This window comes from Arvicanthis niloticus, chromosome 5 (assembly GCF_011762505.2).
Source record: "Arvicanthis niloticus isolate mArvNil1 chromosome 5, mArvNil1.pat.X, whole genome shotgun sequence".
NCBI classification, from domain to species: Eukaryota; Metazoa; Chordata; class Mammalia; order Rodentia; family Muridae; genus Arvicanthis; species Arvicanthis niloticus.
Genome location: NC_047662.1, coordinates 7,849,882 through 7,877,481, shown reverse-complemented (window position 1 = coordinate 7,877,481; position 27,600 = coordinate 7,849,882). Strand labels below are relative to the sequence as shown.

At 50.6% G+C, this 27,600-nt stretch overlaps 1 protein-coding gene across 4 annotated transcripts in view; it reads right to left on the bottom strand.

Moving 5' to 3' along the window:
• The window catches only part of Ubiad1 (UbiA prenyltransferase domain containing 1), an 88,486-nt gene that overhangs the window by 53,840 nt on the left and 7,046 nt on the right, over positions 1–27,600 (bottom strand). Inside the window, exons 2-3 of one of the 4 annotated variants that reach the window (XR_013110321.1) lie at positions 24,810–24,952; positions 24,506–24,641 (exon numbers count right to left, since the gene is read on the bottom strand). The exons of 1 other annotated variant lie outside the window; for it this stretch is intronic. Coding sequence is in view for 2 of the 3 variants with exons in the window: in XM_034503876.2 (XP_034359767.1) it covers positions 24,154–24,641 (488 nt within the window). In the remaining variant the exon portion in view is untranslated. Of the gene's footprint in view, positions 1–3,945; positions 7,118–22,514; positions 24,642–24,809; positions 24,953–27,600 lie in introns of those variants that run through there. 2 more of the 4 variants (XM_076933747.1, XM_034503876.2) reach the window with 2 other exon arrangements.

The window sequence follows — 27,600 nt, the reverse complement described above, 5'->3', positions numbered from 1 at the left end:
CCAGAAGGGACTTCAGTCTTCAGCTCGCTCAGTCAAGACTCCTGAATTATAGGTGGGTGGACTAAAGGCCAAGCAAGATTGGACCTGCCACCATAGTAGACAGGCAGTGTCAAGGCTGAACTCATTGTCCCCAGGTGACATCAGGTTCTCTAACTCACTCCCTCTCCAAGACGTGTTTGCCTTCTTGTCTGGCTGCAATCCCTTCTGCTGTATCGTTTGTCTTCGTCCTGTCCTAATTAGACAAAAGGACTGACAGGCAGAGTCCTTTATCCTCACAGGGAGAGCAAGTAAAAACACAGCCATCCCAAGCGAGCCTGTCCCCACTTGGCACCATCACACTCAGCTCCCTCGTACATGTCACCAGCTGGCAGTCCGCTGGGGACAGCGTGGCAATAAGCGGACAGAGCCAAACCTATTCCTTCCAGCACCACCCCTTTCTCCAAGGCTAGTGCAAGATGCCTAGGCTCAAGGGTGCCAGGCAGCGATAAGGAGGTTTCGGAAACTGTGGTGAGCACCTGTGTGGGGAGGGAGGAGCAGACTCCAGAGTTCATCTGTGCCAACGGAGTGATCCATATTATTCTTTCAAAGTAAATTAAACCCATTCGTCACTGTAATTAGCAGAGCTGCCCAGCAGGGCTGTGGCCTGGCTATCAATGCATTGGCACATGCTCCTCTCATAGCCTGGGTGACCTTCCCACAGATGGCCAGAGCAGGAAGGTTTGGGCTGGCTGCCAGGCTCTGCTGGGAGGGGTAGTGGAAGGGGCCTGGGTACTCTGGGCAGGGGAGAGGCCACGGCTTCTTCATATGTCTCCTTCAGGCCTTCAAATCTCTTTGGATAACTCAACTAATCGTGTGAGCACCAAGAGGCAGAGACTTTGCTTCCCTGACTCACTGCAGTAGTTGGTTCCAAGACCTAGAATGGTGCTTGGTTCATAGTAAAGGCTGAGAGGTATTTATTGAATAGATGGGTGGATTGGTGGGTGGATACATGGGTAGATGGATGGATAGTATGTATTATGACTGGGTAGTTTCTGGGAGATGGATTAGGAAAACTGTCAATCTAGGTTGGCATTGCCTTGTCCCAGGGCAGGAGCCTAACAAGCAGTGTTGGGTATATTTCAGCTTCACCTGAGTCTCTCATCTGTAAAACTTTGAGCAGGGCCTAAACTGTATTTATGTGCCACCTACCTTCCCCACCATGAAGCAAGAGAGAGAACTTGGGGTGAATGAGCCTCAAAGAGAGGCAGCCAGGTCTCAGTGGCATCCTAGATCCAGCCCAGGACTCCTCTGCCTTGTAAACTAATAATGTCTCTCTTCAGCTTGTGATACTTATGTCTGACTACTGTCACTGCTGCAAAGTCCCTCCAGACCCCTTCCCAGCAGGAGAGGTGCCTGGCCAAGGGCAGCTCTGAGGTTTAAAGGGACTGGGCTTGCCTTAAAGCATTTGACCTGGTAGGCCTGACTCCTGGTTGCTGGGGCTTGAATCCTGGTTTTGCTTTTACAAGCCCTGCAACCTGAGACATCCATAAAACCCAACTGGAATCATCTGGAATCCAAGCTGAAGATGACAGAAGTATCTATCTCACAGGCATTACTGAGAAAAATCCAATGAGTAAATCATCTATACCTGGCTCACGGCAAGAAAATGGATTCCTGTAGGACCCACCCACCCACCTATCCACCCATCCACCCACCTATCCATCCATCCATCCATCCACTCATCCATTCACCTACCCACTCATCCATCCACCCACCTATCCATCCATATATCCATTCATCCATCCATCCATCCATCCATCCATCCATCCACCCACCCACCTATCCACCCATCCACCTATCCATCCATCCATCCATCCATCCATCCATCCATCCACCCACCTATCCATTCATCTAAACATCTATCCACCCACCTATCCATCCATCCACCCACCCACCTATCCATTCATCTATCCATCCACTTACCCACCCACCCACCTATCCATCCACTCACCCACCCACCCACCTATCCATCCATCTACCCACCCACTCACCCTACCTGTCTGTTTGTGTGTGGGTGTGTGCATGTGCCTTTGTATATGTGTGGAGGTCAGAGCACAACTTTGGGGAATCAGTTCTCTCCTTCCACCATGTGGGCCCCAGGGATTGAACTCAGACTTGGCAGCAAATGCCCTTTCTCACTGAGCCATCTCTCCTGGTCTCAGGGTCAGAGGGCCCTGAGTAAAGCTGGCAGGACGGACAGACAGGCTCTTGACAGGAGGGAGAGGAGGTTGTACACTCAAGGCAGCCAGTCTTCTGTAAACCCAAATCTTCCACTAGTTCCCGGATCTTTGAGCCCTGTTCTCCTACCACAGCCCAGCTCACATATGCACCTTGCTGGGAGCCCAGCGATGGGGAACTAAATCCTCATGCACATAAAAGTTCTCCCGGGACACTACGCTTCCCAGACTGCAGAGTTCACCTTTGACTCGCTCGCCAGCGCAGTCTCTCGAAGGCTGCCCTCCAGGTCTTCAGGGACAAGAGGAGAGAGAGGAGAGGAAATTAAAGAGTCTTTGATTTGTAGGGGTGTTTGCAGCACTGGTGAACATCACTGGGTTCTGAGGCATAGTCCAAATCACCAGCGGCTCCCTGATAACCTTTCTCTGCTGTTCTTTGTCATTAGTCTGTCTGAGGCTTTAGGGCAGACCCCAGGAGGCTGTGCGGGAGGATGAGAAGGTAGACAGGAGTCCTGAGGCTTGGAGAGCAACACAGATGGAAAGCTCTGAACCAGCCCCAGGCCGTCGGGGCCCTTCGAAAGGCAAATCTTGTCTCCTCCACCTTCCTCGCTGCTCTTTCTGATTTCTGACCACCACAAGGTAAACATCCTTACTCCATCATAAGCCCCTGGACATGTCGTTTGACCTGTTCAACAAAGCAGAACAAGAAGCACTAGGGTCCTGTGCTTCTTAGCTGGTGTGCAACCCAGCTAAGCCAGCTGCTGGCCTGAGATTCCAGGGCCAGCCAGGACCCACGGCTACTCAGCCCATGTTGTTATCAGCTTTGTGCCTATGACTTGGGGCTAGGACTGGTAGGAAAGATTGAGTCTCATGAGTCCTAGAATAAGCATTTGTCTCGTCAGCCTGAGACATGACAGAGGTCCCAAGGAACCCAGAGTGCGGACATCTTCCTGATGAACCATGTCCCTCATATTTTGAGGACCCCCAGAACTCTAAGCCAGCTTCCTGGCAAGCTGTTTCCTGTTACTCTTGAGAACCAATGACGACCAAGGTTGGCTATTTTAGAAATAAAGAAACCTGGATCCTAAAAGGGAAGGTGGCCCAACAAAGTTAAGTCAAAAGGGAGCTATTTGGTGGATTTAGGAGTACATGTTCATACTGTAATTACAGCACAAGAGAGGCTGAGGAGAGGGGATCACAAGTTCAAGGCCAGCCTAGGCAACTTAGCAGGCTCTTGTTGCAAAATAAAGTGGGAAAAAGAGCTGGGGATGTGTCCCAGTTGAAGAGCCCCCGTCTAGTGTGTGTGCAGACCTGGGTTCAGTCTCTAGTACCATAAAAACATGCCTAAGATGGGGAACCAGGTCCCATCCTTGTCATATTCTAGCTGGATTATCATAGGCTAATCACTTCAGCCCCCACTCCAGAACAAATGCTTTTTGTCTTGTTTTACAATAGTAAAATTTAACAAGCAAACAAACAAACAAACAAACAAAAACGAAACCAAAAAAAAATTTTAAAAAAGCCAAACCAAACCAAACAAACAATAAACCTAATGGCTGGGATTATAATACATTATGAGTATTAGGGGCCGAGGCGGTTAGCTCTAATTGTCTACACAAAGCAAGCTACAATCATTTTGGAAGTCTCAGCAAGAGAGGGACTATATTGCATTGTGGGTGTGTCCGGGGGTGGGGATTGTTTTGATTGATGTGGGAGGACCCAGCTCTGAAGGTGGGCGGCACCCTCTGGCCTGAGACTAGGGAAAGCAGAGGGTGGCGAGATGGCTTAAGAACACTGACTATTCTTTGCAGAGGACCCAAGTTCAATTCTCAGCACCCACATGCCAGCTCATAGCCACCTGTAACTTCATACCCCCCGGGCACACAGGTGGCATACATACAGGTAAAATACTCAGTAAAAAACAAGCATATTTTTAAAAGAAAGAATAGAGAAAGCTAACTGAGCACTAAGCGTGCACACATTTATTGCAAACAGACATACATGCAGGTAAAATATTCATACAATAAAATAAATGTATTAAAAAAGAACTGAATACTAAGCATGCATTTATTTTCTCTCTGCTTGTGACTGTAGCTGTGACATAACCAACTGTCTTATGTCCCTGCTGCAGTGATAGACTAGAATCTGGAATTGTGAGCTAAAGTACACCCCATCCCCAGGGTGGCCAGGATGTTTTTATTACAGCAATCGAAAAGAAACCAGGACGAGCACTCTGTAGCTCAGCCTGACGTAGGACTCACAAGGCAGCCCAGTATGTTCTGGAATGAACCTCTTGGGCCTCAGTTTTATTACCTGTAAAATGGGAGGGTGGTGATGAGAGTTATATGAAGATAAAATCCTGGGTGACGTACGTGGCATGCAGGATGCTGCTAACACTTTGTTGGCAGGACACTGGGCTCTGGTGTTGATGTGTCTCATTAGCCAGAGGAAGCTCTGCTCTGGTTGCTTCACTTCTGAGCGAGCTGGGCTTTAAGGCTCTGCGCTGCCTGGCTCCTTCTGGTACCCAGGCTTCCTCTTTTCTCCTCACATTGGGAATGCTGGTTTTTGCTTCCCTTGTAGCTAAAATGAACAAAACTCTGCATGTCGTCAGCCTGGTGCCTGGAGGTGTTCCAGTGTGGGCTGGCGTGCTGTGACCTGTGTTGTCCCTGGAGACTGACTCAGGAAGAACTCCTCTGAGTCCCCCACTGTCCTCCCTGTGAAAGTACAGGAGAAGCTCGGAATGGGGGCTCCTGGGAAATCCTATATGAAAGCTCCCTCCATTTCCCTAATTTTCCAAGGCGACGTTTTATGGAGACATCTGTCATCCAGCCTAAATCTACTTCCGAGGACTTGAGCCGTCACTGATGTAAAACTAATGAAAGGTTTATGAGTTCCCCGGCTCCAGGTAACTATTGATAACTCCCTTTCATGCCATGTTGTTCCGGAGCCATCCGCAGAGCTGCCGTGAGTCTTTGAAGCAGAGAGGGAACCTCAAAGGTGGATCATTTTAACACCTCCCCTTGGAGGAGGGAAGAAGGGGGGGGTGAGCTGCCCCCTCCTCCTCCCATCATGCTCCTGATATGATCAGGGAGCCAGGCTGGTGGGAGTCCTCGGGCGGGCAGACACTTCCAGAAAAGACCACATCAAAGAGTCTGGACACAAGGGTGGTATTGGCTGCACAATGCATATAGGTCCTTGATGCCACTGAACTGTCCCCTTAACAATGGGCACAGGAGAGAGTTTATCTTATGGATCTATTAACACAGTCTTTACATCTTCACCATTAAAGGCCTTCCACCATTAGCTGTATTCATTGCAGTCCCCGGAGACTCCATTTTCTGAACCCACTCAGGACAAAGCTACACGGTGACCTGGAGCGCTCTGCCAGGGTCTAACCCCTGCCTTTCTTGCTATTCTCTGCACAGCAATCCCTATCGGGTGATGGTGGCTTCCTTTGTTGTTGTTTTGAAACAGGGTCTCACTGAGTAGCTCTGGCTGGGTTGAACAAGGCACAGTGAACGAGGCTGAAAGGGCATGCTATGATCCGGTCTCTGAAGTCACTATGAAGTCCTGACCACAGCCTGCCGCTGCTCCTGGCTTGGCCTGTGTTCCTGACAGTCGCCTCACAGCTGGGCTGCCCTGATCCCTCAAGCCCTAGAGCTATCCCCAGGACCCAATTTGGGCAGCTTCAGTGTGGGAAGACCCTCACTGCAGACTTCATCCCCTGCACTCTCCAGCCTCTCTCCACTGCACCTACCTACTGCCACATTGTTCTCCAAAGATGAGGTCACCAGCAACAAGAATGTGAGGCGGCTGGGAGAGCTCACCTTAATGGAGAACCTATTATGTGTTTGCTCAGTCCCAGCAATGGGAAACTAAGTCCTTTCAAAGCCTCCTTATGAAATAAGTGTTCTCACCCATTTTACAGGTGGAAAAACTGATATACAGAGAGGTCAAACGGTTTGCTGATGCCACACAGCTCTCAAGGGGCAGACCTAAGGGAAGAACCCAGTAATTCTTCTTCACTGATGCTGTGAGATAAGTCTCAATGCCCTTTCCATACAGAAGCAACACTTAGGCTGGTGAGATAGCTCAGGGAGTGGTAAAGGCCCTGGCTGAGAAGCTGACAACTGGAGTCGGATCCGGAGACCCATGTGATAGAGGCAGACCGCTGACTCCTGCAAGCTGTCCTCTGACCTAGACACAGGTGACCTGGCATGCATGCGCCCACCCATACACGCATAATTAAAAGTGAGAAAAAATATAATGTAATAATAACTAATTTAAAAAGCTCTGAATCAGGGAAAGCATGTTATGCAGCAAAAGTTAAGGAATATGGGTGGGGAGGGAGGCAGGTGGGTGAAGGAAGGATGAGGGAGACCTCATCCTGCCATGTGGAGTTCATTTCTGCACCTGAATCTCTTCTATGTTTTACCCCATCCTAAACACACTGCCTCCCCACCTCAGTGCCTTAACCGTGCTGTTGTGCCAGTGGTCCAAGACAGGGGAGCGGGGACTCAGCCCTTGCCACCCACCGCTGCAGCTGGTTCTGTCCAGCTGTCTAATAGAGAGATCGGAGAGATGCCTCGGAGAGAGACTGCAGAGCGCAGGAGTCCTGTAGATTCTAATCCATTTCGTCTTTAATCTCTTTCTCTTCGGCTGGCTCACAGGTTTCACACGCTCTGAGGAGTCCGGGAGATAAAGCTGGGCAGCCACCCCTCCCTCTGCCTATGACAGGTGAAAGATTCGGATAAACAGGAACTGCCAGGCCTCAGATTGGCTTCTGGAGGCTGAGAAACGGGGGGGGTAGTGTTGAGGATCAGGCAACTCAACTGTAGGCTTCATTTCTTTTATTTTTGGCTAATCCTGTGGAAAGTCTTCGAGGCCTCTGGAGGGACTAGGGGCTAGAAGAAGGAGAGAAATTACTACCTATACAGTGCCCAAACCAGACATTCACAACTGAGGCATTTGGGGTTGATGGTTAAGAGCAGGGCCTTGAAATAGTCCTGGCAGAAAACCTTAGCTCTGCTCTTCCCTGGTTGGGAGATGGTTGGCCAACTGTCTTGAAGTCTCAGAGCTTGCAAGGTTCTTCACAAATCAGAGCTGATTGCCATAGCAGGAGAGCCTGCAGGGGAATTTCCTGTCCCCAAATGCTCACAAGACCCCATCAGCCTTCTGTCTAAAAAGCAAACAGACAGAGAGGCTCTCTGGCCTCTGAGCACTGGCCAGGCTGGGAAGCCGGCGATGCCGGTCATTAAGCCATCTTTCAGGCCAAAGAATCCCCACATAACAAATTCATTGTGTGCAATAAAAGGCGCAGCTGCACCCCTGCTCAGGGCATTTGAAATCCGAATTGCTGCTTTGGCACTTTGGAGACACAGAAAGAAGAAATGAGCTTGGGGTCTCTGGGAAAAGACCTTTAAACCTGCTTCAGAAGTCACGTTTGTCTGACTGTTGTTCCCCTGCCCTTCAGGGAGGAAGGGCAGAGACTGGGTGAGCGGAGAAGCATCAAACAAGGAAGAACAGGGTTCGGGAAGAAAGCATGACAGGGGTACACTGACACAGGAACAGCTAAAGTGATGTCCTGTCCCAAGACCAAGGGTGCTCTGGAGTGGTAGGTGAGAAGAATGACCATGGGGGCTAGGTGGACAGCCCCAAAACTGACCACAGGAACCAACCACAGGAGTCTCCTACTAACCAGGTTCTGCCCCTCTTAGTGTGAAACTGCAGACGGATCCCCTCTTCCACCCCAAGGTTCCCACACACCCACACTGAGCATTCTCTGGGTACGAGGGAGCAAGTAGGAAGGTCATGTTGATGACGTGACTCATACTCTGTGTAGCTCACATCCCTCAGGTACCCATAAAGGATCAGAGGATCCTCGGGTGCCTAAAAAGGTGGCAAAAAACGTCCTAAGAACCTTCACAGAGGAGGGAGGGCACAGGGAGGGGGGGTCAAGTCTTAAAGGTGGAGGAAGGGCTGGGGAAACATGGACGGAGCAGAGTGGGAAGGCTGTTCCAGTCAGGGAAAGCGGCACTTCTGCAGGCTCAGAGGCGGGTGGGTGGTGTGCTCAGGGAGTTGCAAAACACACGAGGGATTTCACTGGGGCAGAAATCGACACACACATGCATACATAAATACACACACACACACACACACGTGTGCACGAACACATAAAAAATATGTTTTAATCACGGTGGAAGCACAGGAAAGACATTAGGAAGGCTTTTACAACTACACACTTCAGGATGTGCTCACCCTGGCTCTGCCTGCTCACTTCACCCCCTACCTGCATATATATGTTCATTGTTGTGTGTAAAAGAGGTCCCCACATTCAGCAGCTTAAGACAGCAGTAAACACCTCTATCTTTGCCAGTTTCTGGGGAGGGGTGGTGGTCAGAAGCTGGGGAACAATTTAGCTCAGGAACAGTGATGAGGCAGCATGGTCCAGGCTTCCTGTGTGATGCTAGCACTTGGTGAGGCCTTATTCCCCCAACAGGGTCCTCCCCGCACAACGGCAAGGCTCCCCAGAGTGAGTGGAAGGGAGAACACCACTGGGCAACCATATTACCTCATCAGTTCCTCAAACCGTCTTCTTCAGTGTGAGAGAGGATGGTGCCAGGGAATTACTAACATGAGTTGGAGGTACGGAAGTCACCTTCTGTGAGGCCATCTGAAGGCTCGCTGTCCCGCCTCCAGGAGAACCGGTCCTGTCCACAGAGTTGCACAGAAGCATGCACGCGTCCAGAGGTGGGCTCACCTGTCAGCGTCCAGCATGATTTTCAAGGTGGCTTTCCACTAGCGACCACCCTGTGGGTGTGTGGTGGGACAGAGCTGGTGTGGACTCCCTCTTGGAGAAGAGGACTGGAGGTGCAGGTGGAGCATGCCCCCAAACCACATGCTCTGTCAGCATGTAAGGTCAAATCCTTTTTGGCCACTGTTCAGCTTCCCTTGTGACTCATAGATGGTTACCCTCTGAGAGTTCAAGGGTCAAAGGCTTGGTGCCCCAGCTGATGGAAATCTCAGTGGGCAGTGGGGTAGAGCTGGAGGGCAAAGGCCACTGTGGGTGTGCTTTTAAAGTTTATTCTCTCTCTCTCTCTCTCTCTCTCTCTCTCTCTCTCTCTCTCTCTCTCTTTCCTGTCCACCATGAAGTAAAGGGCTTCCTCCATGCTTGCTTGCCACCACTATGTTCTAAGCTCACCAAGGCCCAGAATCAGTAGAGCCAAGTGCTAGAACCGAGTCCCTTGAAACAGTGAGCTAAAAATGAATGTTTCTCCCTTTGAGTCATTCTTTCAAGTGTTCTGTTTGTTTGGGGAGGCAAGCTCTCACCCCATAGCCCTGTCTGGCCTTGAACTCACAGAGATCTGCCTGACTCTGCCTCCCAAGAGTGGGATTAAAGATGTGTACCATCATCCCCAGCCCTCTGATGTGTTGTGGTGATATCGCGCATATCTCCAAAGCAGATCTGAAGTGTACCCTTCAGCTCATCCCTGGTTCTATGCCAGTGGGGTGGCCCATGCTTGGCGGACACCATCCATGGCAGTGACATCCACTCAGGAACTTGAAACTTACTCCAACGTTAGAGATGAAATTAAAGGAGCCTGGGGAGGCTACCCATGCCCAGCCTGGGTCCTAGCCTGCCCCTCGGCTGTGCCGTCCTGGTATAATTGGAATGCCAGGCAGCACCTGCAGACAATTTTATCACACTCTGTATAATGTGTAAATACCATTAAGTTGGACAGATTTTCTCATTAATTCTCGGTCCCGGTGACAGAGCAGGAATTAACACAATTGATTTTCCAGTCCCTACTCATTATCAATCATCCCCCAGAACTTAGTCACATCCCGTCTGCTCCACCTGGGCCCCAGCATCTATTTGGAGCCTTCAACGTATATTAGACTAATAAAGAGCAATGGGCACTGTCGTGCCAGCCCTGGAAACTAGCGAGAACGAGGAAAGGAACAAATCTTATGAAAAAAGTTGTTTCTGAAGCTTCTAGACAGTGAGAAGGGGCAGAGCCTGTGAGGGCGCAGTTCCACCCCAGTGGAACATGGCACTGGCTCATGAGCGCTCAAGTGTCTCTGCGAGCACACGTGTGTGTGTGTGTGTGTGTGTGTGTGTGTGTGTGTGTGTGTGCGCGCGCGCGCAGGGAGGGCTGTTTGTGTAGATTATGAATTGCTACGTAAAGAAACAACTGAAGACTTATTGACTTAGGATGACTGCTGTTCATTTGCTCACGGCCTGTGAGTTGCGCTCTCAGTGTGGCTATGCACAGCTCATGGCTGGGACACAGTAAGCTCGCACGCCTGCCTCATTCTTGTGGTGCTTGGTGCTGGTATCTTCTGAGTGGCATAGAAACTCTGCTTCATGTGGCCTCTCTTCCTTAGAGAGGACTGAACGGTCTGTTATGTGCCTGGCTCCAGAAGTTCCAAGAGAGCCGGGATGGAAACTGTAGGACTCTGAGGCCCAGGCATGGTCTTCCATCACATCCTTCCTGCCAGTCAGTAAGCCAAAAGCCTGAACCAGGTTGAAGGCACTTGCCACCAAGCCTAAGGACCCAAGTTCAATACCCAATGCCCATTTGAGAGAGACCCAAGTCCCATGCATGGCACGGCACCACACACAGACACACACACACACAAACTGAACAATTTTAAGACAAAGAAGAATGATGAAGGACCTGGAACAGGGGTGTAGCCAGGGCATCTGTTCTAATGTAGCATCCTGGGAACTGGTCTGGGGTCAGAGTCTGGAGCCCTGTCACCTCAAGTTTCCTTTTGATCCTCGCACTGAGGTGTGGTAGCTACTCCTGGGTACCAACTTGACTACATCAGGAATTAACTAAAACCCAAGTGGTTGGGTACACCTATAAGGGATTTTTTTTCCTTCCTCCCTCCCTCCCTCCCTTCTTCCCTTCCTTCCTTCCTTCCTTCTTTCTTTCTTTTTCAGTTTTTCAAGACAGGGTTTCTTTGCATCACCCTGGCTGTCCTGGAACTCACTCTGTAAACCAGGCTGGCCTCAAACTCAGAGATCCTCCCGCCTCTGTCTCCCAAGTGCTAGAATCAAAGGTGTGTGCCGCCACCACCCAGTTTAATTTTTAAATTTTTTTTAGGTATTTTTTCTTAATTAAATCATCTGAAGTGGGAAGACCATCTCTTCTTTTGCATTTTTAAATTATTTTGATTGACTCTGTGAATTTCACTCAATGCACATCAATCCCACTCATCTCCCCTTCCCTCCACACCCACACTCCATCCTTGCAACCTCCCCAACAAAGAAAAACAACAAAACAAAACCCATCTCGCTGTGGAAGCTGTGGTGTGTCACACAGTGTGCTCTTTTTTCTAAACAGCTTCACTTGCAAATGGTCATCGCAATGAGCCACTGGTCTGCTCCGAGGCCTCTGCCTGCTGCTACACTATCAGTACTGGGTCTTCCTCAGGAAGTTTTTGCATATCCTGTTGTTGCCCTGTGTCGTGGAGATCCTGCGGGTTTGGTTCTGTAAGCCTGGATGGTAGCAGAGTTGGTGGAAAGACCCACTTTTAATCCAGATCTGCTGAGGTGGGGAGATGCACCTTTGGTCTGGACCACACCTTCTGTGGCAGCCGATATAAAAAGCACGGAAGATAGATGAGGGACTCAAACTCTGGATGAGAAGGGCAGTAACATTGGCAATGGAGCCTACGTCTTCCGGATTGTAGCCTACATCGAAGACCAGCTGAGACATTCAGCCTCATAGACTGGACAGTTACTGGATTCTTGGACCATCTGTTGGTAAACAGACATTGTTGGGCTAGCTGGACTATATAGCCTGAAAGCTGTTCTAATAAATCCCATAGATTCCCATCAGCTCTGTCTCCCTAGAGAACCCTAAATCCGGCATTAGAAGAGAGAAGTGTACACCGCAGGAATCTGAGCAGTGGTAGAGTCTGGCCACAGAGACAACTGTGGTCTGTCCTCTTTCCTGTATGACTTCCTTGCTGCCCAGAATGCACCAGGGCCACCTCACCTGCAAAGCTGAGTAGTATATGCTCTGAAGTCGCCAGGGAACTTTAACATTTAGGAGAGCACACACACTGTCAAAATCAAATCTTTCCCAAGCAAAAGCACACTGTGGCTGGGAGTGGTGACACAGGCCTTTAGGGGCATCTAGGAGTTCAAAGCCAGACTGGTCTACATGGTACGTTCCAGGCCAGCCAGGGCTACACAGTTACATCATAAGACGACAACAACACAGTATATAGCACATCTGAGCGCAGGGCAACCAGTGGATCCCGCACGGAGGAAGAAGAGTGGCGAGCCGGAGCCCTGCCACAGCTATAGAGCCACAGGTGTCCAAAAAGGAAAAACAAAACAGCTCATTCTGTAGAAGGCACCGACTCCACATCCCACTGGGAAGCCACTGGGAGCACCTTCTGATCCCTGGGTCATCCTGCCCCGACAGAGCAGGTATAATTTTACAGCTACTCGAGCAAGAACAGCTACCTTTCCGAGAGTGTTGGGGGAAACTTTTGCATGAAGGCGTCACATACTTCTGGTAGGACACTCACATTTTAATTGTCTCAGTCATCACAAGCCAACACTCCTGTCTAATCAGTGCCCACGGTGTCCCCTTCTCATGTCCCCAACAGGAGCAACTGCTGTACTGACTTCTGACACTGTAAGTTCATTCTGAGTAGGAGTGTGCCTTCAGAGGCCAGTGACCCAGGCTCTAGACGCCAGCTGTTGTTAAGACAGTCACCATGCTAGGCCATTGGAGCAGAAGTCCTGTCTGGGGCTGAGGAGGTACCTGTCAAGGTTCCCAGAGCGCTTTTCATCTTAAGTTTTCCTATGTCCATCTCTGACCAAAATGGGCTGGCAAGGTAGTTCAGTGGTAGAGCACTTGTATGCGTAAGGTCCTGGGTTCAATGCACAGCACTGCAATAAGTGCAAGCAATAAGCTTACGCTAGCCAAGCAAATGAGAGGAAGAGCTGGGAGAGGGAAGAAAGCTGCCAGTCGTCAGCCAGCCTTTGAGGGCTTCTGGCCGTTATTCTCACATTTTCTCCTAGACCGTGTTCTTCACTCAACCCCGGGTCACTTGAGAGTTGGGAATAAGCTATCCGATGCTGTGTTCCTGTCAAGGCAGGGTTACTGGAGGGTACACGAGGAGGACAGGGCCTAGGAGGCTTCCAGAGATGCTGGGCAGAACTCCTTTTGGAAATTGGCCAGGTGGCCAGGTATGGTTGCACCTGTAATCCCAGTACTCTGGAAACAGAGGCAGGAGGATTGCTCAGTGCTTCCTGGAGCAGGATAACAAGTGTGGACCACAGGGATGGGAGGCACAGGCTGCAGTCACCGCAGTAACATCCCTGCCCAACCCACACCCACACCCCCACCCTACAACTCCTTTAGTAGCCCAGGCACCCACTGAGAATTATCACCGATAATAACAATTGTCTTTATGGAAATCATTTAAGGTGAATTTTAATGTACTTCACAATGGGATTTCTCCCCCCAGAAACTCTCCGCTATGAGAGGGTAACATAGGCTCTGAATATCAAATAGTCAGGGGTTACCAAAGGTGTCTCTGCCTGTTGGACACCTCCCCAGTTAATTACCTTCCTAACATCCATTAGATGAAGGACACAGAGGAACAGTCTCCCCAGCCCCCAGCCCAATGACTAGATTCTCTTGGAAACTGGCGAGGTGGCCAGGTATGGGTGCACCTGTAATCCCAGTACTCTGGAAACAGAGGCAGGAGGATTGCTCAAAGTTCAAGGGCAACCTGTGCTATGTTTCTAGCCCTAGCCAGCTGCACTGTGAGCTCCTGTCTCAAAGCAAAACAAAATAAAAACTGTCCGGGTGGACAGGTTACTTTCTGCCCTTGGCAGCCCCTGCTGGAGCCTGAGCTCATCTGTAACCAGTCCTCTGTCCCATGGGGAAAGACAACAAACCCGAGGAGGTACAGGGCAGGATGCAGGGCTTTGGGAGGTGACAGCCTCTTCCCCTGTCACTCTGCCCCACTGAGATCTGCAGGGCAGGACTTGTGGGGACAGAGGTCAATCCATTTCTGAGCATCCATCCCACTTTTGCAGGTCAGTAGAGCATAATAAAATCTCCCTACTCTTCCTTGGGCTGGATTGTTCTTAGATAGGTCTCTGCTTACCTCGAGGGTCTCTAGGCAAAAAGCAAAGCATCCAGTAAAGCATGGAGTCATGCTTTAGGTCCCCCCAGGAGATATACCCCTCTCCTCCCGCCCCTGTAAGTCCCCATTGCTCCGGGGACATCTCTCAGATCTTCCTTCCCAAAGCAACATCCATGGGCTGGATGCATCTTGTTTTTCTCCCACTGGAACCTGTTCATCTCCTGCCCAGGCTTGACCCTCCATTCTCTATTGTTTTTTTCCTCTTTAAGAATCTCCTCGGTTACATGCCAGTAAGTATTTTAGCATGGACCTCTGGGAAATAGGATGCCTTCCATTCCCGAGGCTGATGGATCGTAGAGCTCAGAGCACTGAGGCAGGTTGATGCAGAGCTGTTCAGGGGCAAGAAAGGCTCCAAGCTCCCATTAAATCATGGTCACGGCTGAGCAGACAAAAGGGGTGCAAAGCCCTTTTCAGGAAATGTTTTACCTGCAAGTCTGCATGCTGCTGCCAGATACTGGATGTTCTCAGTAGATGCAGGGATGATGCGTGCATGCTAGATGGATGAGATGAACACATGCATGCATGGATGCATAGATGGGTGGACAGACGGATAATCAGGCTCGAATGAGAATGAAACAAAACACATCAGTCTCACCAGCCCTTGACCCCTTCCAATCCTCTGAACTCTGGGAGGCAGGAGGCCGGGAGTCCCAGCATCCCCTCCCTCTGACTTCAGCTTTGGGTCCAGTCCTGATAACAAGTTGAAGGCAGCTCCTCCAAGAAGTTGTCCTCAATACCCAATGCCCACTGCTACGATGGTAGCTTTCCCGGGACGTTCCCAGAAGCACTCAGGGCAGGGGCTGATCCTCTGACACACCCACTCCCAAACTCCAACTCTTACAAGAGCCTACCCTTCCAAAAAAAGCCTGAAATAGTCACATGATTTCTGTCTCTGTTGCTGGCTCCCCCTCCAGTGTTTAAGTGCCTATTAGGGACAAAGAGACCGGAATGGAGAACAGTAACATCTGTTTCTGCAACAAGCCAATGACAGTGTGGATCTGGGGGTGGTACACACACCAGCATTGGGGCTCAGATGCAGGCCTGCAGCTGCCAAAGCAACTGGTCCCCATCATTTCTCAGGGAGATTATCTCCCAATCGGTGGCTCCTCGCTTGTTGGCAATTATCCTCATCCGGGGAGCCGTCTCAAGCCTCTGTTGCCTTGTGAGGCAGATCATGCTGGCCTCTTGGCTGTGTTGGGATCTCTGGTGAGCTAATCCCTGCTTTCAGGAGGGTCCTGGAAGCCTCAGACCCTCCAGCTTCAGCCCTGCCTTCTGGAGGTATGACAGCGTGCAGAAGAGATGCTGGCCCGTGCCACAGAGCATAGGTGGGAAGAGCACTGGGCAAGGAGTCAAAGCCCAGCTCTGCCACTGGTGTTGTGCTCTTGGGTTCTGAAGCTGAGGATACAACCAGCAAGGTGCTAACCCTGTTGGAAGAGCCTCACTCTCCTCATTAGTAAACTGGGTCACAGCGTTGCTCAAATGTGACAATCAGCTTGTATGAACCCAATCCAGGTGACAGGGCAGAAGAATTGAGAGCCAGAGGGTGAGATGAGTGAGCATGCACTTCTGTAGGTGTCCCGACCCATGGCTGCTGCAGTCTAAAACTGGCTCCAGATCTCAGGGATGGCTGAGGTGACTTGCCCAGGCAGTCACATAAAGCCAGTGATTAAGTCATCCATCTCTCAAAGAGAAGACCCCTCTCTCTAGTGGAGTTCCTAGGCCCTGACTCTTCCCGTTCTCTAACACCCAGAGTAGCCCACTTGGGAAGCTGTTTGGGTGCCAGGGAGTAAAGGGTGTGCTGAGGGGAACTGGGGAAAAGGTTAGGAAGCGGAAGGGAGATGAAGTGGGCGGGAAAGGGAGAGGCAGTGGCAAAAGAGGCAGATGTAGCTCTTTCAACATGTAAATAGAAAATGAGATTTATATCTAAAAACCAAAACAGTACTTCCCCTCCTGACTTCAAAAGAAAGCAGAGTAGTGACACAGAGGACGACCTTAACCCTGGAAGTGCTACATTTGGGGTCAGGAGAGAACTGGCTTCTATGTGGGACTTCCAATGGGTGGCTAGCTGACCTTGAAGATGTCACCTGATCCCTCAGAATATCTTGACTCAAATTCCCTAGTTGTCTCAGGACACAAGGGGGCCGGGTGAGAGACCCAAGTGTTCTCCCAAATCCTGGCTACAGTGACTCTCATGACTGGTCATGTGATAGGCTGAGTATCTACCAACAAGAGAGACCCATGCCTCCAACTCCCAGGGCCAGCAGTAGGGCCTAGCTTCCGGTAGGAGACAGGTTCTCCTGAGGAGGCAGGGGCGTTCCTCACAGCTTGTTAAGCCAGCTCCATGGCTTCTACCGCACCGGCCTGAGGCATAGATTACGAGGGCTCTGCCTCACTTGAGGGATTTGCCTATCATTGCCTTCATCCCGGCTCTTCTCAGCAGAGCAGCCAGGCCCTGCATCCAGCCAGCCGCAGCTCTGAACTGACAGGATAAAGAACTGCTGTATCTCCCTGCCTCTGCCTGGAGCTGCTCTGGGCTATCATTTGCTCACAGCCCCTGTGGTTTCTTTTCATCCTCCCCGGAACAGTGTGGAGGTTGGTTATGTGGTAACTGAGATTGTTCTACAAGGTGGAGCTCAGTGCACTGGGCTCCAAGAATTTCTGATGCTTTCTGAATACCTAGAACATTGTCCCGGTGCAGAGTAAGGGGGACGTGCACATCCAAATGGTGTCATATATATATGTACGTGTGCACGAGCACAGTTAAAGATATGCTAACAACTTTGGTAAAATGGACTTGGAGGTAGTTTTGCCTTGTTGAACTCAGACTGTACTCCAAGATGTGGCCTTGAACCTAGGAGGTGCCTACCAGAAGGCCCACTGCAGGTCAGGCAGTAGAGATACCCACTATTGCTCCCACGGGCCCCAGAACAGGCTTGGCTCTCTTCTGCAAAAAAGGCTCTGAATAGGTTGTCCTTGGTTGCTACAGAGAACTGTGCTTTGATGCCAGCGTGTTAGCAACCATTCGAGAGGCCTAACAAAATAGCAGAAAGCCAGGGACAACAGAAATGAAGCCCTCGTCCTCAGTAGATGTAGGCTCAGGAGCTTGCTTCTTGCAATGCTCACCCTGGACCTCATTGTTCAAGGCCATTCATCTGGATTTGGCACTGGCAGCCTGGCCTGATTAAATGTGCTACCATCCCCTTCTGCTTGTTTCTCAACAAGGTATCAGTCACTCCTCCAACGGCTTTGACCTTGGCAGTGGTAAGAGCACCTTTGGCACATCGGCCTCCACACAACAGTCGTCTGGCTATGTGACCAGAAGAGATTGAAGGAAAAGTGCCCTGGATGGTCTCAGCAGCAGGCAGTGGGGTTCTCCAGCTGTGAGGACAGGTACACCAGGTCACCAGCGCCTCTCCTGGCTGACTTCTAGGAACCCTGAGCTCTGCCCATTGCCATCTCTTCCCAGAAGCCCCTCCTGATTGGCTCCAATCAGCAGATGATCTCCTCCCTCAGCAAGCTGCAGTTCTTGCTCTCTGTTCTAGAGGCGACTTTGTCGGTCGCCTTTCCCTAATGTGAACACATACACCCAAAGGGGTGGCCTCCTCACCGCCTAGACCTAAGTAACTCTCAGGAGTGGAGCAGATCCTGATCCCTGGGAAGGTGAAGGTAGTGCTCTCCGAGGCCCCCTGGTGGCTGGCTGCATTCTCACCAGGCAAAGCATCTGGGCTGTCTCTATGGATCCCGTTTCCGCCGCCAGGTGAGTGATGGAGAAGAGAAAAAACTGAAGGCAGACTGAGGCGGGAGCCCACATTTAACTTGAGAATGGGCCTTCCTCTCCAGCTGAAGTGAGCAGTCGTCAAAGACGGACAGGAGCTGACTTGAAACCTTGACTCCACCTGCCACTCCCATAATAATGTAGACTTACCTCTTCTCTCACCATTGAATAACTGGAGGCCCAAGAAGGCAGAGTGCCCAAGGGGACGGCACTGTCAAGGCAGGAGGCAGCTCCTAAGGGCCCTGGTGTTTCCTCTCTCCTCATCTCTTCCACCTGGTCTCCGGGCCCTCTTGCCCATCTTGGAATGTCCCGTGGAAGGTAGTTGGCTCACTCTGAGGGGAACTACTTTCTTGGCCTGCAGCTGCTGGCCCAGTCACCCCCACATTTGGGAACCTTAATAGCGCTGTGGCCACGGGAAGGCCATGTGGGAATCTAGCCCTCTAAGGCCTCAGTCACCATGAGTCCTATGCTACCTTCTTCATACCTCTCAGACCCAAGGACTGACCCATGGGCGGAGTCCTCACCTGAGCAAGGCACTGTGAGGTAAGCAGAGGCAGGACAAGAGGCCATGGGAGATAATTCGCATGGCCACAGACTAAGGCTTGGATGATGGGTGACTTGGGCAATTAATCATGTCCCTTTACTCAGCTCTTTGTCTCATGGAAAAAAAAAAAAAAAAAGACCTCAATACCCTATTCATGGAGCTGTAAGGAACATTAAAACAATGTATTTAAGCTTCAGAACAATGCTTGGCACACAGTGAGCTTGCAATAAATGGCTACGTTATCCCCGACATTCCGTCAGTCATTTCTCCAACACCTTAATTATTTACAGGTTTCCGGAAACGTGAGCTAGACCTTACGAGATCTTCAGAGTCACTGTCATTTTTCCACTTCAAACCCTGAGTGGAATTCACCTGTCCTCACTGCTGCGGGGTCAGTCAGCTATGTGGTATGCATGTCAGTGTGGTTGGCAAACCTGCCCCACAGGGTCTAGCCACTCTCAAGCCCCTGTGTTCTGTGACCAGTTGTTGAAACCCACTGTGGTCAGTTGTGCCTAGCACCGTGCAGGTGATGAAATACAGTCTTACTTGCCTATCCACCAGCCACCTGCTGGGGGACATTGACACACTAACAAACAGACACAGAACACACACTGGAGCTTTCTTGTTAGCCATGACTCTAGCTCTACCTGTGGTGGCAATTCTAAACTGTGCTGGGAAATACAGAAGCAAGAGGACAGCTGGAGCATGGAGCATGGACTTTGGGGCATGCCTTATATACCACAGAAGCCAGAGCAATTGCCTGCTACCGGCCACACACACAATTTGGTCAGGAACATGTGACCAAGACATTCATTGGCCCCTCTAGCGCTTCTACATCTCGGGAGGTAGGAGACTGTCTTACAGTTACAACTGCCCGCCTCTGAGGTAGCCCGGCCCTCAGGCAGGGTCTCACTGGGCTTCACCCCCCTCTGCCGTCCTGTCAGCAGGCTGCCATGTGAGTACAGGTCTCGCCAGAGGTGCTGTTTTACACCACCAGCCTGTATGGTCTGCAGTAATGAAAGAGGGTGACAGTCCATTAGCAGTGGACACAAAGGAGAGCAGCTGTCAGCCCACCTCCCTTCGAGGGCCATTGAGGGTGACGTCAACTGCACGAACATGTGTCCGGGTGTGCGTCTGTATGTAATTTTTGAAAAGTAAACAAAACAGGAAATTTTGTTTGCTGCGATGACACTGAGAAGCTGAAACATCGATGTGTTTCTTGTACCCTCTGTTCCCAACCCTCAGGGGGCAGGTCCACAGAGCAACTCTATCAGAACAGCTGTATAGCAGGGCTAGAAGGCCCTGGTTGTCTCAGCCAACCTCTCTGTGGTGTAACTCTTTGCTTCAGCGTCCGTGCCAAGGGAGCAGCTTTTCTCTTCAGTTACAGCAAACTCGCCACCCACTGGGATGTTCCGAACACTCCAGCCGCGGTTTCCACTCATGGCTACAGAGGTTCCTTTAACACCAGAGCTGTTACAAAGGACCCTATGTAACTCCTATCTGCATGTCCTGGTTTTGCTCTTTAAACACCACATTCCTGGCCCAATCCCTCTTCCCCAAGACACAATTCTTTTGGGTCTCCTTTCCAGGCCAGTGTGGTCTTGTGTGCCCTCATCCTTCTTCCAAATGCTTCTTGGACAAGATCTGGTTTGTTAAGAATACCTTCAAAATATGTTTCCCATGCTGAGAATCTGTAACATGTCTGCTACAGCTATCACCCATGCAATACCCGTGTGCGTGCACACACACACCACACGCGCACACACGCATGCACACACTCACACTAGAAATGTAGTTGGCTCCAACTATATCTCCATTCATTCTGCATTCCATATGCTGTCAGATCTAAGTGCACATCTCCATGATATGCTCTTGGTCTGTCTCCACACTGAGTCTCTCCAAGCAAACAAGGTGTCCAGGTTCAAGTCCAGCCCATGAAAAATGGCCAGGGTTTCTGCCTCCTTGTTCTGGACTGTAATCTCCTTCCTGTTTATCTCCTGTAGCACAGTCACCTTCACCAAGGTCATCACTGTCTTAGTCTGAGGTTAGGGCCAGGTTCCAGTGTGTGTGTGGTTATTAATACAGCATATTGTGGGCTCATGATTTTTTTCCCTCCAGAGCAGGCCAGACCTGAGCTTCCGAGGTCTTCTAGGTGGGACATTGTGCAAGGATTCAGCAAACGTATGGAAGGAGGGCAGGTTTGAGCAGCAGAGGTGAACGGGGAGACCACAGAAAGGATAGTTCACAGAGGCCTGGGTAGAAAATGGGGATGGGGTAGCAGGAACCAGCATCCCTGACAGGCCCATGGTACCTGTCATCGGGAGCATCCTGAACCTTTCAAGGTTCTGAGTGAATTCCAGACCTGAACCCCAGCACCAGGTAGCAGAGAGGCAATCTTACGGCTGGTGAATGGAAGGACTGAAGGCCTAGGTAAAATCCTTGACTTCTGCCTCCCACTCCCACCCCCAGAGACTGAGGAGTCCCCAGTGACCAACCCTACAGGCAGGGGAAGATCCTGAGGTGGCTAGAGTTGGATTCCCTGCTACTCACTCACAGGGAGGGCAGAATAAATCACTCGCCAGTATCTGAGAGAAAGACCTGAGTGTCTCGCTCTGCATTGACTCATGCTTGCTTTCTCTCTTGACCTGTGAAAGCAGCTCTCTAACTCACGAGCACCCTAATTATCAGTCCTTCTAGAAGCTCCTCCTCTCGGGTTCCCGAAAGCTTCAATTTGGGCTGCCTTACTCCAGTTGTTAATAACGGGTGTTTTGAGTCTTGCTGGGCAGCCGGCAGAGGCAGGGCTTGTTCGCATGTGCCGCGGAGGCTGCCTTCCCTGCCGCTGCTGACATGCTGATCCGGCAGCTCTCTCCCGTGTCTCGTTCAGCCTCAGGAATTTATCTAAGTGCGGTGATATCCACTCCACATATCTCTGCCTCGTTCATAAGGATATATTGTCAAATGCCTAGCCAAAACGTACAGGCACTCCATCTACTACATGTCCCTAATCCATCAGCACGGTGACCTAGCAGAAGAAAACTAAGTCGGGGAGGATAGAGAGAAATGAGGTTAGTGTGGTCTGGCCACCTGGCTCTCAATGGTCCCTGACACCTTTCCTAATGGCTCCCTATCCTACTTAGGGTTACTGTGCTGGAGTACCATGACCAAAGCAACTGAGTGAGGAAAGGATTTCCTCGACTCACACTTTCTCACTGCTCGTCATCATTGGAAAACAGAGCAGGAACTAACAGGGCTGGAACCTGGAGGCAGGAGCTATGCAGAGGCCATGGAGGGCTGCTGCTTACTGGCTTGCTCCTTGTGGCTCTTTTAGACTGCTTTCTTATGGAACCCAGGACCGCCAGCCCAGGGGTGGAAGCACCTACAATGAGCTGGGCCCTTCCACATCAATCACTAACTTTAAAAACTGCCCTAAGGCTGGTCTACAGGCCAGTCCTATGGAGGCATTTTCTCAATTGAGGCTCCCTTCTAGTGAGTCAAGGTCATGTCAAGTTGTCACAAAACCATCAACCCTGGTCAACAGTTCCCAGATTCGTCACTGGTAATGAGGTGACCCTCTACCATATAGCACTGTCCCAAAGTCCTGGAATGAGTTTTGTTTTGGAGACAAGGTCTCACTGTGTATCTCTAGCTGGCCTCACACTCTCAGAGATCCACCAGCCTGACTCCCAAGTGCTGGAAATTCAAATCCTGCACTACCATGCCTGGGACTCCCAGAGGTCTCTGCACATTTCCAGTAAGAGAAGCAGGTGGAAAGCAAAGAAAGACAAAGCAACTGACATAGGTTTTCTCTCTTATTTTAATTAACAAATCTACAGGAAACCTTCATTGAATCAGAAGACATAATACAAATTAGGGTGGTCTGTATACAAAATGTGGCACCAAATATGGCGTCTGGGGATATAAAAATAGGCATTGAAGATCTGCACCAGAGCTTGGTGTAGCAGCTGACACAGTTCTGATGAGGGTAGCCACATGTCAGGCCTGGCTTATGGACAGTGAGAGCCATTGGTCCTCTAGGCTCTAGGTGACAATGGTTAGCCCCAAGCAGGGGTCATAGGCAGGACACTCAAAAGCACCAGATGCCGCAAACCCAGCGTGCTGGGGAGAACAAGAAAGAACACTCCTTTCCTAGGTTTCTGACCCTGATCCAAGCTCAGGGACACCAGCTCTCTGGTAGACAAACCACCCTGACTATAGAGGAACTCTGGGCAATGTTTAAATACACTTTCCCAAAGAAGTGACCCAGTGCTAACTCAAGGTGGTTTTCTGTAGGCTAAGAGCCTGCAGCATCCTCTAGGACAGCTGATCAGAGTAAAGCACACTGGAGATGGTATGGTATCTCCATGCAAGATGTTATACTTGGCGAGTATACAGGAGAGTATACAGAGACACCTCTGGTCCTTTGGATGCGACCTCACTGAAGCCACACTCTGAACAAGGCAACAGAGCACAGAGAGCTGAAGGACCATGTTCATAGTTCTGTCACTGGCATGGCCGAGTGGAGGCAGGACTGTCGTCCACTGGCTTGTACACTCAGGAGGCCCCTGCTTTGCCCATCTTGTGGCTCTGTAGATGTGTCCCTGACTCATGTGTTACTGCTGCCCACAGTCTGGACACTGGGAAACAGACGGAGGGACAGAAATGCTTGGGTAAGCAAGATGAATACCAAGGGAGGCAGCTGGGAGGAGACAAGCCCTGTGGGCTCTAAATGCCCATCCCACTACCACTTCAGGTCCCAACAATTACTGCCATCCTAGTGGAGTCTACAGGGGAAGCAGCGCCCCCACACCCCACCATACCATGTTTTACTGAAAATGGAGTGCTTTTCTCAGTCGCCCCAGGCTTAACTATCTTGCTGCAGGGTGATCTGACACTTTCCTCCACAGTGACGAGGAGTGAAAGGAGACATGAAGGACAGAAACATCTGAACCACCAACTACACAAAAAGCAGGAGCACATGCTGTTAATGAGGGCCTTCACTAACAGGGAGCACATCCGGGGGACAGGTGCTCTGTGCAAATGGGACCTGGCACCAATTAGTACAATTTCCTACATGCCAAGGTAACAGGGCAGTACTATGCCTAGTCACTATGGCTCTTTTGGGACACAGCTCCTTCACAAATTGTCAGGGCATTCTATCTAGAGGTAATGGGGAATGGACCTTCCATCCTAAAGTGGCCTGACAACACCCTCTAGTGGAGATCAGAAATAACACAGGGCGGTGTGTCCAATTCCTCTTCAGACACTAGAGTGGTTTCAGGGTTCCCTGTAACACGGGACACAAATCACAAGCAGATTATCTTCAGGAAGACAATCCCAACACACAAGGGCAGGAGTTCTCAGCCTATGCTGTGCACCGACCAGGCCAGTGGCATTCCTTCTCAGTCTCTGTGCTGTGGTGGGAGCTGCTGGTCTCCTCAGAGTCTGGGCAGGCTGCCTGCTGGTGCCAAGATGATGCCAAAGACATAGAAAAGCCCCAGCAGGAGGTTGAGCTTGGCCGTCTTCTGGGGCAGCTTATTGAATGCCTGGCTTCGGAACTGCCTCTCGAGGGAGAAGGCCATGGGGATGGTGAGGAGGGGCAACGCCAGGCTGATGCTGCAGTGTGTGGCCAGGATGGTGAAGATTAGGTAGGGCAGAAAGAGCAGTGTGTTGTAGAGGACATAGGAGAAGGTGGGCCCAATGAGGATGGCCAGAGTGACGATGCCAGCCTCCCGGTCAGATTCCATGTCCCTGGTATTGTTGGAATGGAGGATGGCCTCCGTGCTGAGGGCCAGAGGGATGGCGTAGACGAGAGGGAAGACGGCCAAGGACCCCACCTGAACCGCGTAGGCGAACATCACAGCCAGCGGGCCGAAAGTGATGAGGATAACGAGGTCTCCCAGTGCCACGTACTTGAATCCAATTCCTGCGGCCAGAAAAGCCAGAGAGGCGGAGTGAATCGAGGGCTGGACACCGAGGGCTGTCCAAGAGAATACCATGTCTGATGAGAGGCCCCGAGGGTGAGCAATCACTGGAGCACCCCAAACGACCCAATATAAACTCAGATTTCTGAGTTCAACTGCCAGGTACCCACCAAGTTTGCCTTTTAGAATTTGTCCCAAAAAACAGTTTCTGCCACAAGGTGCCCAGAGCTCCGGATACACAGAAATGACAGGAGCCAAGAACATCAAAAGGTTTTATGGTCCAGTGCACTGATTCCTTCTGCCTTCTCCAGCTCTGCAAGGCAAAATGTACAGCTTGTCTCCTCCCATGGCCCCAGCCCCTGAGTCTTTTTTCTGGTTTGAAAGACCAGAGTGGCTGGGCAGTGGTGGCTCACGCCTTTAATCCCAGCACTTGGGAGGCAGAGGCAGGCGGATTTCTGAGTTCTAGGCCAGCCTGGTCTACAGAGTGAGTTCCAGGACAGCCAGGGCTACACAGAGAAACCCTATCTTGGAAAGCCAAAAAAAAGAAGAAGAAGAAGGAGGAGGAGGAGGAGGAGGAGGAGGAGGAGGAGGAGGAGGAGGAGGAAGAGAAGGAGGAAGAAGAAGAAGAAAAAGGAAAACCCAGCAAAACCGCATTGTATTTCACAGCCTCTAACTTCCATGGAAAGAAACTGTCAGCCATGTAAAGAGGAGAATAGTGAAAGTTACCACGCACGCAGTGTACCTTCTGTGGTTCTTGGTTCAAAACCAAATCACCCCTAGCGACCACTGTGCTCCAAAGCCTGCTTATTGTGTCCTTTAGCACCCTCCCTCCAGCCCCAGTACCACATTCCAATGCAGTCCAAGTCAGGGTCATCTTACTCTGGAATATGCCACGCCCTCCTGGTGCCCTTTGATCTTGTAAGAACCTCTCACCCTACCCCAGCGTCTTTAAAACTCTGGGTTTGCCCTTTCTCCCAACACACACTCAAACTGTCAACAACCCTGTGTCTTTGGAACCAAAGTCTCAGTATCTGGCTTGTCACAAGTGGCTCCCCAGTACTTGGCACTGGGACTGAACTGAACACAGAGCCATAGTAACAAACACTTCTAACTCAAAAATACTTCCTACTCAGACTGGGACAGGTAAAGCCACGGACAATGGTGGGAGCTGGACAACGAGATGACCTTGGTTCCTACAGAAACCTGTGAAGTCTTTGAATCTAATGATGTTATAATGCATGGCCTCAGGATATCTGATCACATTTTAACCAGTCTAAAATGACAGGTGACAATGGTCTGCAGGGGATCTAAAACCACAGGAACCAAAGTCTGGCCAACCTGACTTTCCCAGAAGCAGTGTGGGTCTGCTGGCACCAAATGAAAGCCCCAGGTTTGTTATTTGAATGCAGTATCCCTACACGGCACCACAGGCATGACTCCTCAGCTCCCCAGCACCAGGAAGCATCCTGCACTGGGGAGCACATGGACCCTGCATACTGCAGGTATTCAGGAAGCCTTCTCCCATGCCAGGCTAGCATAATGCTCCTCTATTCTCATGCATATTCACCGACCTACACACCATAACAGGGCTCTGGATGGGAAAGAATTAACCTGTAGCTGGATGCTCCAGAGATCCAGCCCTCAGCTCAGCAGCCAAAGAGTGACATGGAGCCTCAGCCGTGAGCATGCTCACTGACTTCCTTTTTCTTTGCTTTACTGCACACTGGCCAAAGCCTAAGCACGTTTCCCCGACACTGCAGGCTCTTCCAGGCCTTGTCTGGAGCCCTCACTTTCTACCACATGGCTACCACAGGTTCCTACCTGTATTTCAAAAGCTCTCTCTCTCTCTCTCTCTCTCTCTCTCTCTCTCTCTCTCTCTCTCTCCCTCCTTCCCTCCCTCCCTCCTCCATCTCCCTCCTCCTAGCAGCAGCTAGATTTACAGCTTGCTTCTCCTTTTGTCTTTCTCTGACTCTAATGTGTCACTTGAGCTTCAAACACAGCACAACACAACAGAAACCTGTGTCCTGACCTTACGTAGGTCCCCTACTAAAGCCAAGCACAAACCCACTTAAGGAATGAGAAAGGTCTGATAACCTTGAGTTTGTTCTGATGCAATAAAGTGACTGAGCCTTTGGAAAGAGCACTTTCTCAGGGTGGGAGACATGGCCCGAGACCATAGGTGCCTCCTGACCCAGATGGGACCCACGTGGGAGTCAGTTTTTAAGCATCTCACCCTTTGCAACACCATGTTCTGAAGGAGATAGCACAGGGAAACACTGGGCCCGTTTTTCCACACAGCAGCCAGAATTAATCTGTTAAGACCTACATCAAAGAGTGGGCAAGGGCCAAGTGGTAGTGCATGCCTGTAACACTAGCACTTGACAGACAGAGGCAGGAGGATCATGAGTTTCTGGCCAGCCTGGCCACACAAAGAGGCTAACTCCTGGAGGAAGCTGACGAATCCCGCACCCGTGGGAACATGGGCAGTGCAAGTACTTCTGAGGGGCTGGCAGCTCTTTGTAGAATGAAACGTCACCCAGCAGAGGCCACAACAGTTCCATTTTCAGGCATTTACTCAAGAGAAATGAAAACAAATACTCATAAAAAGACTTGAACATGAATGTTCAGTCACAACAGAAAAAAACACAGATACAACCCAAAGGTCTCTGAACAGGTGAGCACAACAAAAGTGTGACATGTCCCTCAACAGACACTATTCAACAATAAAAATAAGCTCCTGACATGCAAGACAACACAGTGAGCTTTAAAAACATCAACCGGGCAAAAGAAAGTAGACTCCAGAACTCACACGGAGGCCTGGAGTGATAGCCCACACCTCTAATCCCAGCCCTTAAGAGACAGAGGCGGGTGGTTCTCTATGAGTTCAAGGCCAGCCTGGTCTACATAGTGAATTCCAGGCTAGCCAGGGCTACACAGAGAAACCTTGTCTCAAAAAACAAG